The sequence below is a fragment of the Gekko japonicus genome, unplaced genomic scaffold (assembly GCF_001447785.1).
Source record: "Gekko japonicus isolate JY-2015 unplaced genomic scaffold, Gekko_japonicus_V1.1 scaffold2751, whole genome shotgun sequence".
NCBI classification, from domain to species: domain Eukaryota; kingdom Metazoa; phylum Chordata; class Lepidosauria; order Squamata; family Gekkonidae; genus Gekko; species Gekko japonicus.
The window spans coordinates 70,339-86,427 of NW_015172628.1; the positions used below are offsets into that span (position 1 = coordinate 70,339).

Below are 16,089 nucleotides of genomic sequence, written 5' to 3' on the forward strand. Positions count from 1 at the left end.
GTATACTTCAGCTTAGTTTTATCTAGGAGGCTTACTGAATAATGCATCGTTGTTCAGCTGGTGTTTCAGGGTATTTTTCAAATCCTCTGTCTTCGATGATGGCTTTTTGTCCCTTATCTACTCCTGAAATGGGTGATATATGATTGATTGCTTCTTGCAGAATAGCCTTGCTTTCACTAGGAGGCAGGTTGCTAAAATAGTATTGAGGCACCAGCTTCATAAATCTGATACAAAACAGAATAAACAAAGGAGGACATATGTTTTTAAGATGAACATTTCCTTGTATTTTTATATTACTATTTTGTAGCTCATGCAAAGAATGCTTATAGGCAGATATTTTAATGCATTAAATATAGAACTGCACAGTTGGAATCTAGGATTAGTTCCAAAGGAAATATTCATATAAAAGTATGGATATAAGTTTATATTCCTATGCATCTCTACAAATTAATATACTCCATCTGGCTTTAGGATGGTAGGAATTGGCTTCCAGTTGTTCCAAATTGTATGTTAAATGTAGAATGTTCCATTTGTAACTTTGACACATACCCTGTTGAAATTCATAGCCCAAGAAGGGCCAAACTTTTATCTATTTTAATGAATCTAGTTTAAGCAGGATATCTTAATGTTATGTCTACTGCATTTGTTTTAAAAGTCCATAGTACTTACTAGTCCACATACAAATTGTTACTAGGGTTACCAAGTCTTCTTACTTTGGCGGCGGGGGAGCCTCGCCGGGCTCCGGGAGCTCCTCAACAGGGTGTGTGCGTGCACGCAATGCGCACACGCGCCGCCAGCACGTCACAGGAAGTGATGTGCTACGTCACTCACGTTGAGGGCGTGGCCCAGATCGTCGGAGGGAAAAAACGATCTGGGCCACGCTCCCAATGTGAGCGATGTGGCTGCGCTTCAGGAGGCGGAGTTCCCCCCGGGGCCCGATTCCGCAGCGGTGGAAATCGGGCCTCTAAAGCGGGGGTTTCCCCGCTCCCACTTGGCAGCCCTAATTGTTACAGTTCAAAAGCCTGAAGTGGCAAATGCTTCCTTGTCTGCTTAATTGGAAGCATTTGTTTGCCACAGGGTGGTACAAACCAAGGTGCACTGATAAAATGCCAAGCATGCAGGTCTTTTATTCTATAGTAGATCCGTTGAATTACTTGTTCTTCAACATTACTTGCTAATACTGTACTCCAGTTTCAAGAATGGCATGGATTTTGTTCTACTTTGTTTTTAGGATCTGTTTAGTTTTTCTGCCAAAATATATTCTTCAGTTTAAGACCAGTACTGTCAGTAAGTGTTATTAAAAGGGGATAACACTGTATCATTTTGAACTCACTCCATACTTGGGCAGGCACAACATCAAGCTAGAAAAATAGGACTGGAGCAGCTGAAGGCTGAACATTCCTATTTTAATCTCTAATTAAATTTTAATCCCTCCTGCCATGGCTCACCAAGCAAAATGCGTTAACCAGAAATTATTTATTTCATAGAAACCACTTCTGAAGTTCAGCCATGCTGGGCTGCAGCCTCAAACCATCTGTATAGGAAGGGTCTCTTTCATTTCATACATGGAAATAATGCAACAGTGATCTCTACTGGGTCTCTTCTACAAGGGCTTTTATTAGAAACCTAGCTATATTCCAGTGCTAGCACCTCTCACCCCCAAAAACCCTAAGTTAAAATAATTAATTGCAGGAGCTGTTTCTTTTCATTATGCTGGGGTGTGCAGGGGGAGGAGTAGACTGAGAGGCAACTATCAGACTTATGGCTTTCCCTTTCTCTGTATGTGCTGAAGTGAATAAATACACTGGGGAAACCCTGCATGTATATGAACATGGTACCTCCCAAAAATAAAATAGTTTTTTCCCCCCAAACTGGTAGCACTAGCCCTTCATTTCCACCAAATCTACTTGCCCTGTCCTTTGGCATCTTTAGAATGTTGATAGGTTACCTGCCTGTATACTTCCAAGAAAATATTTCTGAACTTGTATTTCTGTAATTCTCAGTGAAAGTTGCCTGATGAAATTTAGAAAACAATTTCCACCCGAAATCCTATACTATCAGCCTGTCACAGTAATTGATGGATATCTATCTTCTCTGAGATGTTTTCTGTTAAAGTTAACAGAAAACAGCTGCTTAGTATGGCCAGTCAGCATTTTGAAATTGTCAAATTGGGGAAGGTATTCTGCCGATTTTATAAAGGCTCACCATTGTAGGCAGGGGTCTTTTTGTAGAAAAAGATCTGCAGGAGCTCATTAGCATAACTCATTAGCATATGCCACACCCACTGACATTACCGGGAGTGTGTCAGAAGGCCACACCCCCTGACATAAGCCTTCTGGAGGGGTCCCCATTTGAAAGAAAAGCAGGGTTATCCATGTGCACAGAGAGACAGAAGAGACAAGGGACTGTTCTTTGCTGTAAAAGCCAGAAGCCTCCTTTAAATAAAATCTAGCTCTGAGCCTCTGGCCTAAGACAACTGCAGATCTGCTTTCTCGGTATCAATGTCAGTAGCAACAAATCGAACATTTGGTACCCAGCTATGTAGAAGCTATGAAATAGCTGACTAGTATTGCCTCTTTATTTCTGGCACCGCAGTCAAAGGATAGATTTGTCTGTGTAACAGTTTAAGTAGGATCAACTTTTGTGCAGCATTTCTAGTCTAGATGTTACAACAGAAAGATTAGAAGAGCACAGCAGATCTGATAGTTCTGAATAGATTACTGGGCAGGCCACAGGAGAATTTAAAATCTGGAATACACAGGTTCAAATCCCCACTCAGGTCATAGAAGCTTGCTGGGTGACCTTGGGTCTGTTACACTCTCTCAGCCTAACCTATCTCACAGGATTTCTGTGAGAATAAAATGGGGGAAGGAAAATGATGTAAGCTACTTTGGGCCCCCATTGAGGAGAAAAGTAGGGTATAAATGAATTAAGTAAATTAATAATAAATATAACAAAAATAAGCTACTGGGGTCCCTACTGGGGAGAACACAAACCTCACAAATGAAACTGGTTTATTTGTGATGTTTCATGGTTCATGAAGCTGGCATACCATGAACCATACCACATTTTCCCAGTTCATGCCCATCACTACTCAACACCAGTTCTCTAGGTGAAATCCATCTGGTTGTCCTCATGAATTACCCCTGCATTGACCCATGTGGATCTATAAGAACCAGATCATCACTGAGACAGTACCCTAAGACCACAATTGTACCTTTAAAGATTGACTACCTCTTTCAATAGTCTTTCAGTAGTCATGTATGGCTGCGAGAGTTGGACTATAAGGAAGGCCGAGTGCCGAAGAATAGATTCTTTTGAACTATGGTGCTGGAGAAGACTCTTGAGAGTCCCTTGGACTGCAAGAAGATCAAATCAGTCAATCCTAAAAGAAATCAACCCTGACTGTTCCCTGGAAGGCCAGATGATGAAACTGAAGCTCAAATACTTTGGCCACCAAATGAGAAGGGAGCACTCACTGGAGAAGACCCTGATGCTGGGAAAGACTGAAGGTTAAAGAAGATGGGGATGGCAAAGGATGAGATGGTTAGACAGTGTCATAGATGCAATGAACATGAAGTTGAGCAAACTTCAGAGGACGGCGGAAGACCGAAAGGCCTGGCGTGATCTGGTCCATGGGGTCGCGAAGAGTCGGACTCAACTGTGCGACTGAACAACATCAACAAATTAAATGTTTGTAAAACTATGGGGGAATTCCCCCAAAATTAAAGTAGGGTTATCTGCGCAAGTGCAGAAAATGCACTTACCCCCAGTGTTTGCAGGCAGGGAAGCCCCATTGGGCCCAGCGGTGGCCACACAGCCCAGGAGACTCACAGGGCATGCTGCCAGCAGCAGTATGCCCTGTGCATCGCACTGGGCCCAGTGGTGGCTGAGCAGCCTAGGAAGCCTGTTGGGCCCAATAGCAGTGACTGCACAGCCTGGCAAAGCCCTGGAGTTGCGCTGGGCCCAGCACAAAGGGGTGGAGGGAATCCCCCTGCGAGTATCATGGGCCCACACTTGAGCGCCTCCCAGACAATGCCACAGGGAGGGGAGCAAGCCTTGGGGGACCTGCCTGAAGTAGCTCCAGATGAGCCGCTGAGAGTGGGGAGGGAGGAAAGAAGCCTTAGCGAGCCCGCCTGGAGAAGCTCTGGATGACCCACTGAGGTGGGGAGCACTGTGGGCCCAGCGGCTGCAGGGGAGCCTGGGGGCTGCACTGGGCCAAGTGAGAAAGTGGGGGAAACGGAATCCCCCCACGAGTATCACAGGCCCTCACTTTTCAGTACTATAATTCTATGATACCATCATTAAAATCAATAACAGATGTACAACAGTTTCTGTTTTCAACAGTCTCCTGCAACTCACATGTATTTCAACAGTTTTTACACAGGGGGTTCTCCTGCAACTCACATGTATTTCAACAGATTTAAAAAGGGGATGTTCATGTTAAATTTTGTTTTTAAACTACAGTTCTACAATAGAAAAATAAATCCCTGTTCACTTTTACTCACAGGTCAGGTGATATTGCGGAGATGATTTTTATAGAATTGTTTTCAGCAATACTAAATTCATGGAATACAACCCACTCTGGGATCCTGCCGCTGTTGTAATAGATTGACAAAGGGTGGAGCTGAGCTACTTGCTTGTGTGCCAGCATCAGGTAGTTTCCGGAGCCATCCACATCACGAGCAATCTAGAATATGAAAATATCTGTGTTTAAGTCACATGTTTACCTGGACATATGCCCTTGTCTAGTGCAATGTGATTAAGCCTGTGTTCAGTTAGCCATGAAATAATGGAAGGTTATAACCGAATGGTCTTCTTGATACTGTTAAAACAGTGTATTTCACTATCAGTAAATATACAACATTAATTAAGGTAGAAGGAGATGGGTAGTCTAAAGAATTAAAACAAGGGGGGGAAGCCATAAGGATCAAAGGAAGAATGCATTTAAATTTTCAGTGGGAGAAAAAGTATTTGGATTAAATGATAGCCTTCTGTAATGTTAATTCATATAGACAAAGCTATTCAATATCTTTCCTTACTTGCATAAAGTAACCAGATAAAAGAGCTTTCTTTATCCCCAGCACATTTTCGTTTAATCCAAAAGCAGGAGCTGAAATTGGCAATTCGATTCGTCTCATAATGTCAACCAATTCAGTTCTGATAGCTTCCGCTATCCTTAGTGCCGAGCAGTTCAGAAAATAATCTTGACACCACTTTTCAATATCGTAGTCTAATAGGGGAAAATGGTAAAATTATATTTTACTGGGGAATCCAATTTGTAATTATGGATGTTAAGCCAGTCACCTGGCAATATGCTCTTTTGTGGAAGTAATTCTTGCTTTAAATATATAAACAGAGACTCAGCTAGCAGAATGTTTGCTAACAGAATAGAGAACTAAATGAATGCAGTGAGCATCTCTTTTTCCACTTGGACCTGATTTAGATTTTTACTAAATATTTTGCTTTCTGTTTTTCACATTTCTGATCTTAAAATTTTAATTATGTTGCTTGTATTATTTGTCTTGCACACTACTTTATGATAATATTATTCCTCTCTTGTTCTGTTTATTGGCTCTCACTTTTCCTTCTTACAATATTTTCAGTTTTTTATACTTTGTAACAATGCAGTCTTGCCCATCTCTCTGCAGACGAAAACCTTACATTAAAAGAGGCTTAGTCCCAGGTAAACATACATAGCCAGCAGCTCAAGACTCTCAATACTTTAGCCTTTCTGATTTCATCTTTTATGCCAACTCTGTTTGTACCTTTTTTAAATGTAAGGTCCAAATGTATCAGGGAAACCTGTTTATTCCTTTTTCAAACATACAGAGATACAAAAGGAACCAACAAATAAAAAGTAATCAAAATATAAAACTTAAAATAACCTGAGGAGATTTAACAGAACTGCAGATTGCATCCTTATTAGACAGACAAGATAGTTGTGTGGGATGGAAGAGAAATTACTGCACAAGAGCTGAACATTCCAATCAAATCTAAATTCAGAGTCATTAATTAGGATGGATAAGAATTAGATCCTCACTAGATGAGCATAAATGAGTTTAAAAGAATTTTGTTCAATTTGTTTTCAATAAAAGATAAGTAGAGAAACCACTAGTCTAAACAGCAGTTTGGTTAAATTCTTCCTAGCATGTTTTTGGTTTGTGAGGCACTTTCATCAATAAGGAGCATGTCCCAGATGTTCTCAAACCATTTCAGAATGTAGTGGCGTTTTTGCTTGCCTGTTGCAAAGTTTATGAACTTCAGCAGGGCTTTATTTAGATATATTGGAAGTCTGCAATTGCTGATAGCTTGATATAGTCTACAATCTTAACTCAAAAAAGCTAGGCCTTGGCACTTGCTTGTAAAACACAGTACTTATCTTTGTTTGATATATCATTTCAGCGTGTCCAGAGTGACATAGTATCTGCATATCATTTTATACCTGCTTTTTCAGTTAATACACCTAGAGAGTAAGGGAGAAAGTTGTATAATGTTTCTTAAACATCTGTATCAATCTTTTCTCCTAAACTTTTCCCCCTTAGTTTCACAGAATTGATTCCGCAACTGAACATTTTAAATAGCATTGATGACCTTTAAAATAAGTAACCCTTAATTCCATTGACTGTTTAAAAGAGACTTTATCACTGTACAGTTAATGTTTAATTTGGAGCAGATAGTGTACTTGTAAACGTTTGGTTTACCCCCTCTTTTTTTTTGGTAACAGTTCTCTCTTGGTCAGTAAACTCCATTTTGCATATCTAGTAAATCTAGGTTTGGAGCAGATAGTGTACTTGTAAACGTTAGTATCAATTTGGTTACCCCCTCTTTTTTTTTGTAACAGTTCTCTCTTGGTCAGTAAGCTCTATTTTGCATATCTAGTAAATCTAGTTTATTTATATTCATCCCAAGTTTTAAACAACTAGTTTGGGCACCCTCCTGGGCGGAGTTTGAATGGAGAAATTTATAAAATTTATAAAACACCAAGTGTCAAAACCACTTCCAACTTTTCCTTACTCTTGTCGCTCAGCATTAATGTACAAGCGATAAACACTGGTATCTGTGATACTGAGTCCAAACTGTTTCTTCAAATGACACCTTATTCATGGATTCCCTTTTCAAAGTCCACCTACATTAGGCCAGCTAGACACTCTAAATAAAATGGTTTTCAAGGCAATCAATCAATACTTTATTTACAGTCCATGACCAGAATACAAACCAGTAAGGAAAAAATAAAATAAAAATGACCATATAAAAATTAAGGTATGCAAATATAGAAGTATATAAAATTAAATTAAAACTAATACTAATAAAAATACAGTAGTTTCTAACATTGAAATTCTAATATAGAATACAATCAGCTACTATCTTCCGTTTTTCAAGTTAGCAGCTTCCCAGTAATGTGTGAGACAAGAGCCCTCCTTTTTTCTTTTGGGCAATATAAAATAACACAAAAACAGCTTCATAAGCTTAACCTTATTTGCAAGCATATTGAAGGTACTTAATACAAAACTAAAGATTTTTTTTAAAGAAACTTTGATTTCTAGGTTGTTTTCTTTTTGTTCCTCTCTAAATTTTTATACTCTTTCTTTATGCAGTGTTTCAGTCTTACACAGTCTACAGGGTGTATCCCATCCAGACTTTAACTTTTTACAAGACTACTGCAATGCATTTGACTCTTAGAATACATTTAACAGCATCTCAGCTCGTTTCTGTGTATGCCGGGGCCCTGACTCACCCTGGGTTCTGTTTGCAGTGCTGCAGGGAGGGCATGGCGGGCCAGCGAGGCAGAAAGGGCTGTCTGGCAGCAAGCATGGGATGCTGGGGCCTGCCTGATCCAATGCCAGCCCTATCAGCAGGTCTGGGGTGTCCAGGGGGCAGGGTGTGACGGCTGCTATTTAGGGCACTGCCCCGCCCCGCTTACCATCTTTCCAGCACCGGACAGCTTGGCCCACCCTCCTGGCTCTTGAGTTAGCTGTAGTTGGTTGGGGTTTGCATGTGGTTTTGTTTCACTTGATCTTTTGTCTTGTCACAACTTGGTGGTATCAGCATGGGGGCAGATCCTTTACCAGGAAAGGTGGCTTGAGTGCCCATTTGCCTGAGAGTAGGGATCCCCTTAAGAGATCTTGGCATGAGGGTCAGGTAGTGCGCCTAGCCTGGGGGCACAGCCGGTAATTACCCTCACACTCAGGTGGCAGGGAAGACTACCTCAAGGCGTCTGCCTTCGTGTTTTATTTATTTATTTATTCCTTCGATTTATATACCGCTCACCCCCTAAGGGCTCTGAGCGGTTTACATCATACAGTTGATACCATTCCTAACCTAAGGCCACACACATACAATGGGGAAGTGACTAACCTAGCAGGCACCCTATGGTGGAGTCACATGCGGTCACAGCCATCTTAATACATAACACTCTAGTAGTTTCAAGATGTAGGGTCTTGGCAATAGCTGTTTCAAGCAAAAATTAAGTCAGCCACAACATCACGCAGGATTAAGTGCATTTCAACATATTGATTTAGACAGACATAAGAACACTAAAGGATGTGTTAATTCATAGCCAAAGTGTTCTACAGTTCTTACCTATCTTCCTCAAAGGGTAGTTCAGAATGAATGATAACGCCTTGTCCAAGGCTACCCAGAAAATATCATGATAATCTCTTGGCCTCAGCATCATATCCAAAACCAACACACGGTGTGCTTCCTCACATTATCTCTGGGCATATAGCAACTGTAGATTAGAAACAGACTTCTCTTGCCAAACACCATCAAAATGAATGGCAGTTGTTTGAGTGCATGCCATCTCTAGGAACAGGCACAAGTTGTAAGTGTTGGAAATGTATGTGTTTACAAGGTCTGATTCAGTCATTATAGGGTTAACTTGTATTCCTAGTTTGCTATTGTTTAGACTGACCTGGAAGGGATACCTGGCACTAAGCCAATGGGGCTGTTTAACAGTATGTGTCTTAAGATGAATGTATTATTTAAAAATATTCTCTTGCGTACAAATGGCCTACCTTAAGTCTCACAGTGAAGGTTCTTGTACTGTGGGGGCACCATGAGATCTCCAGTGGCCAATCATAGGTCCTACTGGGCAAAAGCCCCACCTGGTCCTGCCCACTTTCAAAAAACACCCGGTGGGCACCAGGAAAGGTATTGGCAGGTGCCATGGCACCCTTCAGATTTGTTGGTTTACATCTGTTGGTTTAGGTCTCTAAACATGTCTCGGGGGCAACATTGTGAGCTCTTTCAGTTACAGGAACTTCATCAAATGACAGAGCGACTAAGCTTTTTCTAGATTTGAGCCTTCCAGTATTCTTAAGAAAACTGCAAAAAGACAAGTTATTATGTCACCTCTGATATTCCAGTTCCTGTTCTTTAATCCATAATTCTTTTTCAACCTATTGTAGGATCTATGCCTTCCTCCTACAGGGAAAGTTTTAACTGTATGATCATTTAACTGCCAGTTGTAAAACCAATGTTTCATTAATAGTATGATCCCAAGAACACTTGCCTGGAAGTAAGCTCCACTGAATCGACTTAAGTAGGATTCTGGGATTGTTCTCTGAGTTGTTCACAGATGGAATTGAGAAGTGATGCTTTCTTGAATGTTGTTAGTTTCCTCCAATTGGCTTGCAAGTGGTATTTGGATTTAAGTGTTTCATGCCAACAGTGAGGACTCAGCCATCATATCTCTTTTGATTTACTTGCTCCCTAGATCCTCTCTCCAGTCAGGAGTAATGTTTTAAAGTTTTCAGCTGCAGCTGGGAAACCTTTAGCTCTTCCACCACCATTCTTGCTCATTTTGGGAAGGATTAAGGTACGGTATACTATACTGTTTAACATTTTAGAAAAAGTAACTGGAAGATGGAGCTCCTCTTCTGTGTATCTGCATCTGATAGATCCATTGCTCCCCTCATATACCCCCCTGCAAGGATTTTTTTTTGCCTTATGCCAAATCTAATAATTGATCCATCCATCCGGCTTGGTATTAATTTCTGTGGGACTTTCCAGATTCAAGGCATATATTCTCCCACTGAGCCTTGTTCTTTGTTCCAGTGTTCAACAGATGAGTCTTTCTTGACCATTCTGTTACTTCTGAAATTTTATACATACTAGACAGTATTTACAATGGAATCCTAAACAGAATTACACATCAAAGTCAGTGAGCTCAGAAGGGTGTAGCTTTGTTCAGGATTGGTCTATTAATTTACAGTTTAACTGTTACCATTTGCTTCTTATCATCTCCATTCTCATTCCTTTTGCTTCTTGTTTTTTTGTTAGACTGTAAATCACTTTGGAACGAGACTTGTTTTATCTTCTATAAACTTCAAGCTTTAGGTCATGTCAGCTGAAATAACTGTTAACAAGCTATTCAACACAAATCTTAAAGTAAAATTAAAATATCTGACACACACTTACATTGGCTTATGGCGTTTGTACTAGCTTCCTTGTAAGACTTGTATACATTGATAAGAGTGAAATGATCTCCTGCAGGATGCAAGAATTTTTGCTGGCAAGTTACTGCAATCTCCTCTGTTCCCTGTGGTGGGTTTACAAAGCAACCAGGAGCTTGCGTTGAAAAGGATGTGGAATGAAAACAAGCCAACAATAAATAAGAGAATATGCTAGATACACAGTGTATACAGTGTGACAATTTTTCATTGGGAAAGCTATGAAACATTCATCTCCATCCTTTGGTGAAACCTCTAACTCACATTCTAAAATTCAAGGCAGAAATTAATACCTGGCTTATCACATTTTTATCCAGCCCTTCCTTTCAGGGTGGTGTACATGATTCTCCATTTTATTGTCATGGCAACCTTAGGCTTGGCTGAGAGGGAGTGACTGGTCCATAATCACTCGTGGCTGATTGCTTTGAATCCTGAATGATATTCAACCCTGGTCCTCCCAGTCATGGTCCACTACAACTCCACAGTGACTCTCAAATTATTAATTTACAACTTCTTGCATTCTGGACTGTCATTGTCACACCTCCACCCTTCCACCAGTATCTTGAATTCAGTGGCCAATAACACTAATAATAAATAGGAATGTTGGCTACTTAATTACCTAATATTGTTTTGAAAATGTTTGATATTAAGGCTTCCATACGTCCCTATATGACAGCTATGGTCATCAGGCAGCCATTTTTTGGCTGTTTAGCAGAGTAAATGAAGTGCAGCAGAATAATGTATCACAGACACGTGTGTGTTTAGCTTCTACGAAAAAGTTTGCTACAAAATTAGGGAAAGGGTTACATGGAAAGAAAACATCAACAGTCTAACTCATCTTTCTAGTACTACGCCATCTTGTTTCTTTTGTTCCCCCCCTCTTTCTTTGTGTCTGACCCTAAGAAGAAAGGAATGAAAGTTTCCCCCCAAAGCTCCACCCCTTGTGTAGATGCAGAATAGCATGAACTATCTCCTTATTAAGAATAAAACCTCCCCCTTTTGGTGGCAAGATTTTATGCTACACCTAATTGGCTCTATGCTTAACTTTCTATCATTAGCTTACAGAAACTTCAGCTTAACTCTTTCATGACTGAAGGGATGACACTTGCAAAACCCAACATACTTGTTGGATATCCCATCACTTAGAGTGGCCTGTCTAGCACTGACCAGAGCCCAGGCCTTTTCCATCATGGTTCTAGCTCTGTGGCTCCCTAAATAGTTGTGGAGGACCCCTGCCTAGAGATCTTCAGGTGCTGCTGCCAGGCCTGCCTGTTTGCCAGAGCTTGGGGGCGGGGTTTTAAATGGCAGGCATCTTTTAAAGGAGGAAGGAAGAGATATTTGGGACTTGCTATGTTATGTTAGAAGCAGGAAACCAGCCAGGGAGGCAGTGGGGCCCTTGGATGGCCAAGGGGTAAAAGGAGTACGGAAGGATGATAGGGAAATGGCTGAGAAGCTAAATGCATTTTTTGCCTCTGTCTTCACTGTGGAAGATGAGAAGTGCTTGCCCACTCCAGAACCGCTGATTTCAGGAGGGGTGTTGAAAGACCTGAGTCAGATTGAGGTGATGAGAGAGGAGGTCCTAAAACTGATAGACAACTTAAAAACTGATAAATTACCAGGCCCAGATGGCATACATCCGAGAGTTCTGAAAGAACTCAAATGTGAACTTCTGGATCTCCTTACAAAAATATGTAATCTTTCCTTAAAATCTGCCTCCATTCCTGAGGACTGGAAGGTAGCTAATGTCACTCCCATCTTTAAAAAGGGTTCCAGAGGAGATCCGGGAAATTACAGGCCAGTCAGTCTGACGTCGATACCGGGTAAATTGGTGGAAACCATTATTAAGGAAAGAATTAGTAGGCACATAGATGAACAAAACCTATTGAGGCAGACTCAGCACGGTTTCTGTAAGGGAAGATCTTGTCTCACTAACCTGTTAATGTTCTTTGAGGGGGTGAACAAACATGTGGACAAGGGGGATCCAATAGATATTATTTACCTTGACTTCCAGAAAGCTTTTGATAAAGTTCCTCATCAAAGGCTCCTAAGCAAGCTCAAAAATCATGGGATAAAAGCACAAGTCCTTTTGAGGATCAAGAAATGGCTAATTAATAGGAAACAGAGAGTGAGTATAAACAGGCAGTGCTCTCAGTGGAGGAGGGTAAGCAGTGGGGTACCGCAGGGATCAGTACTTGGTCCACTGCTTTTTAACTTGTTCATAAATGATTTGGAGATGGGAGTAAGCAGTGAAGTGGCTAAATTTGCGGATGATACAAAGTTGTTCAAGGTGGTGAAAACCAGTGAGGATTGTGAGGCACTCCAAAGGGATCTGTCAAAGATGGGCAAGTGGGCGTCAACATGGCAAATGGGGTTCAATGTGGCCAAGTGCAAGGTGATGCACATTGGAGCCAAAAATCCTAAATATAAATACACATTGATGGGGTCTGAACTGGCAGAGACTGAGCAAGAGAGAGATCTTGGAGTTGTAGTGGATAACTCACTGAAAATGTCGAGACAGTGTGTGACTGCAATAAAGAAGGCCAATGCTATGCTGGGGATTATTAGGAAGGGTATTGAAAACAGATCAGCCAATATAATAATGCCCCTATATAAATCAATGGTGAGACCTCATTTGGAATACTGTGTGCAGTTCTGGGCACCACACCTTAAAAAGGATATTATAGCTTTGGAAAAAGTGCAGAAAAGGGCAACTCGAATGATAAAAGGGTTGGAACACTTTCCCTATGAGGAAAGGTTAAAGCGCTTAGGGCTCTTTAGCTTGGAGAAAAGACGACTGAGGGGTGACATGATCGAGGTTTATAAGATTATGCATGGGAAAGAGCAGGTAAAGAAAGAGGTACTTTTCTCCCTTTCTCACAATACAAGAACTCGTGGGCACTCCATGAAACTGCAGAGCGGTCGGGTTAGAACGGATAAAAGGAAGTACTTCTTCACCCAAAGAGTGATTAACACATGGAATTCACTGCCACAGGAAGTGGTGGGTGCTACAAGCATGGACGGCTTCAAAAGGGAATTAGATAAGCATATGGAGCAGAGGTCCATCAGTGGCTATTAGCCACAAGGTATAGCTAGGGGCTCTGGGGCAAGTGATGCTCTGTCTTCTTGGTGCTTGGGGGGGGGGTCAACAGTGGGAGGGCTTCTAATGTCCTGGCCCCACTGCTGGACCTCCTGATGGCACTGGTATTTCTGGCCACTGTGTGACACAGAGTGTTGGACTGGATGGGCCTTTGGCCTGATCCAACATTGGCGTCTCTTATGTTCTTATGTTCTTAAATGTAGGAGCAGGACCAGGGTACTTTAATCCATCAGGGAAGAGGTCCATCAGTGGCTATTAGTCACAAGGTATAGATAGGGGCTCTGGGGCAAGTGATGTTCTGTCTTCTTGGTGCTTGGTGGGGTCAACAGTGGGAGGGCTTCTAATGTCCTGGCCCCAGTAGTGGACCTTCTGATGGCACTGGTATTTCTGGCCACTGTGTGATACAGAGTGTTGGACTGGATGGGCCTTTGGCCTGATCCAACATTGGCATCTCTTATGTTCTTATGTTATGTTCTTTTATTTTAGTTGGGGATGTTTTAACTATTATTGTAAACTTCCTTGAACCAAGAGGAAAGATGGGATATAAATGTTTTAATAAATAAATAAGGCTAATGCAAAGAGGACTTACATTTGCTAATATGGATATTTATACACTCTTCTTTTTTTGGTGACAATTACAAGTCAATTTGAGGTGATAATCTTAAATAAGCAAAGCACCCCTTCTATAAGTACTTTTACACATCTGTCTACCCACTTGACCAACCATAGGGAATGAACATATGTGATGTCTGTAGAAGAGTGCCATAAACCTGCCACTGTTTCACACCTTCCTGTCTGCTTTAAATATTCTGTTTTAAAATACATTGTTGTTCTTTCCAACTAGTGGTAGAATTTATTCAGGTACATATACAGGATTACAAGATAGTGACTTTTTAAAAAGTAGTGGTAAAAATGGAAGACATATTGTACACCTGTTATAAAAACAGATTCTGAAAAATTATTTGATATGTACAAATACAGACAAAAATGTATAGGTGGTGTTAGGGGTTAAACTGATATCTAACTTGTACCACTACAGGCCAAAACTACATGTTACAGGGAGATGAATGTGTAACTTGTAATGTGTAACTGAGGAAAAATAGCATGTTAAGATATTCTATTTATAAGCAGCATTTCCCTGCTCTCCCTCCGCTTCACTGGCTGCCAATTGTGGGAGGTGTGGTGAAATGCTAACACAATATCATCACACCATTTTCAGATATACATTCTTGTACATAGAAAACTAGGTGTCAGAGGGTGCGTTCAAACAGCTCTTTAGATCTGCGCGAGGCACGGGTGCCTCATGGATTTAAATGTAATGTCTAGACATCAACATCTGGGAAACGTCTGTCTTCCGTGAGCATCCAGTTTTGCCGCGCTTAGGAGCCATACTAAAAAGATACTACTTTAAATCTAGAGTTTTCAGTTCCGACCTTCGCGCCCCGCTGGGAAGAAAAGAAGGGCCCAGGGCTTCCCTCCCGGCCGCTGCACGCGGCCGGGAGAGGGATCGATGGGGGGGGGGGGGGAGATTTCTCCCCAGCGGAGCGCCTTCGCGCCCCGCTGGGAAGAAAAGAAGGGCCCAGGGCTTCCCTCCCGGCCGCTGCACGCGGCCGGGAGAGGGATCGATGGGGGGGGGGGGTGAGATTTCTCCCCAGCGGAGCGCCTTCGCGCCCCGCTGGGAAGAAAAGAAGGGCCCAGGGCTTCCCTCCCGGCCGCTGCATGCGGCCGGGAGAGGGATCGATGGGGATGGGGGGGTGGGGGAGGAAGGCAAGGCCGGGGAAGGCAAGGCCCGGCTACTTACCCTCCTGCTTCGTCCTCATTCTCCAACGGAATGAGGATCGAAGCAGAGGGCGGGGTGAAGAAGGGGGCGGGGCTTCACCACATGACCGCCCCGCCCCCTAGAGGTTCTCTTCCGGAGCGCCGTACCGGAGTGCTCCCCCCCGACTAGAGCCAATTGATGTGTTCCTACAATCCTGAAAATCGATATCTACTGAAAAGGGATTTAATTCTTTCAATACATTTAGGAGTACACACCTACATATTCACACATCTTGGAAAATGTGACAACATACTGCCAAACTATTAACCAATCATTACATCATTAAATTAAGCAGCATAATACACGGGTTTTATTGTGTTTACAGAGCAAATCTGTAAAGGTCTGCATAGTTTTATTCTCATTAAAAATCATATGGGAACAGATAACCCATAGCAAATTTTTGAGCAATGCAGAAAAGAACTTGAATCACTTTTCAATCTACACTTCATTAATTATGATAGTTAGTAGTCCAAGACTTAAGAATTTTACAGTGCAATCCTAAATGCTCCCTTTTAAACCCATTTAAAATATTTAGGATTGCACTGCTAATCAGTATGTTAATCAACTATGCATTCTGGGGTGTTAATTAATAAGCACCCATTTTAACTAATGTGGCAGCAAGTCAAAGGCATGCTTATTGATTCTTTTCACACCATTTTGGTTGATTTGTATTACTGAAATAATTAATGGAGGGAGGGAGGGAGGGAGGGAGGGAGGGA

The 16,089-nt window shown here is 41.7% G+C and overlaps 1 protein-coding gene across 1 annotated transcript in view; it reads right to left on the bottom strand.

Moving 5' to 3' along the window:
* Positions 1-21: 21 nt before the first annotated feature.
* DHX32 (DEAH-box helicase 32 (putative)) overlaps positions 22-16,089 on the bottom strand; it is a 63,491-nt gene continuing 47,423 nt past the window's right edge. The window contains exons 8-11 of the mRNA XM_015421685.1: positions 10,423-10,572; positions 5,043-5,233; positions 4,509-4,690; positions 22-224 (exon numbers count right to left, since the gene is read on the bottom strand). Of these exons, the coding sequence (XP_015277171.1) occupies positions 32-224; positions 4,509-4,690; positions 5,043-5,233; positions 10,423-10,572 (716 nt within the window). The 3' untranslated portion in view covers positions 22-31. The remainder of the gene's footprint in view (positions 225-4,508; positions 4,691-5,042; positions 5,234-10,422; positions 10,573-16,089) is intronic.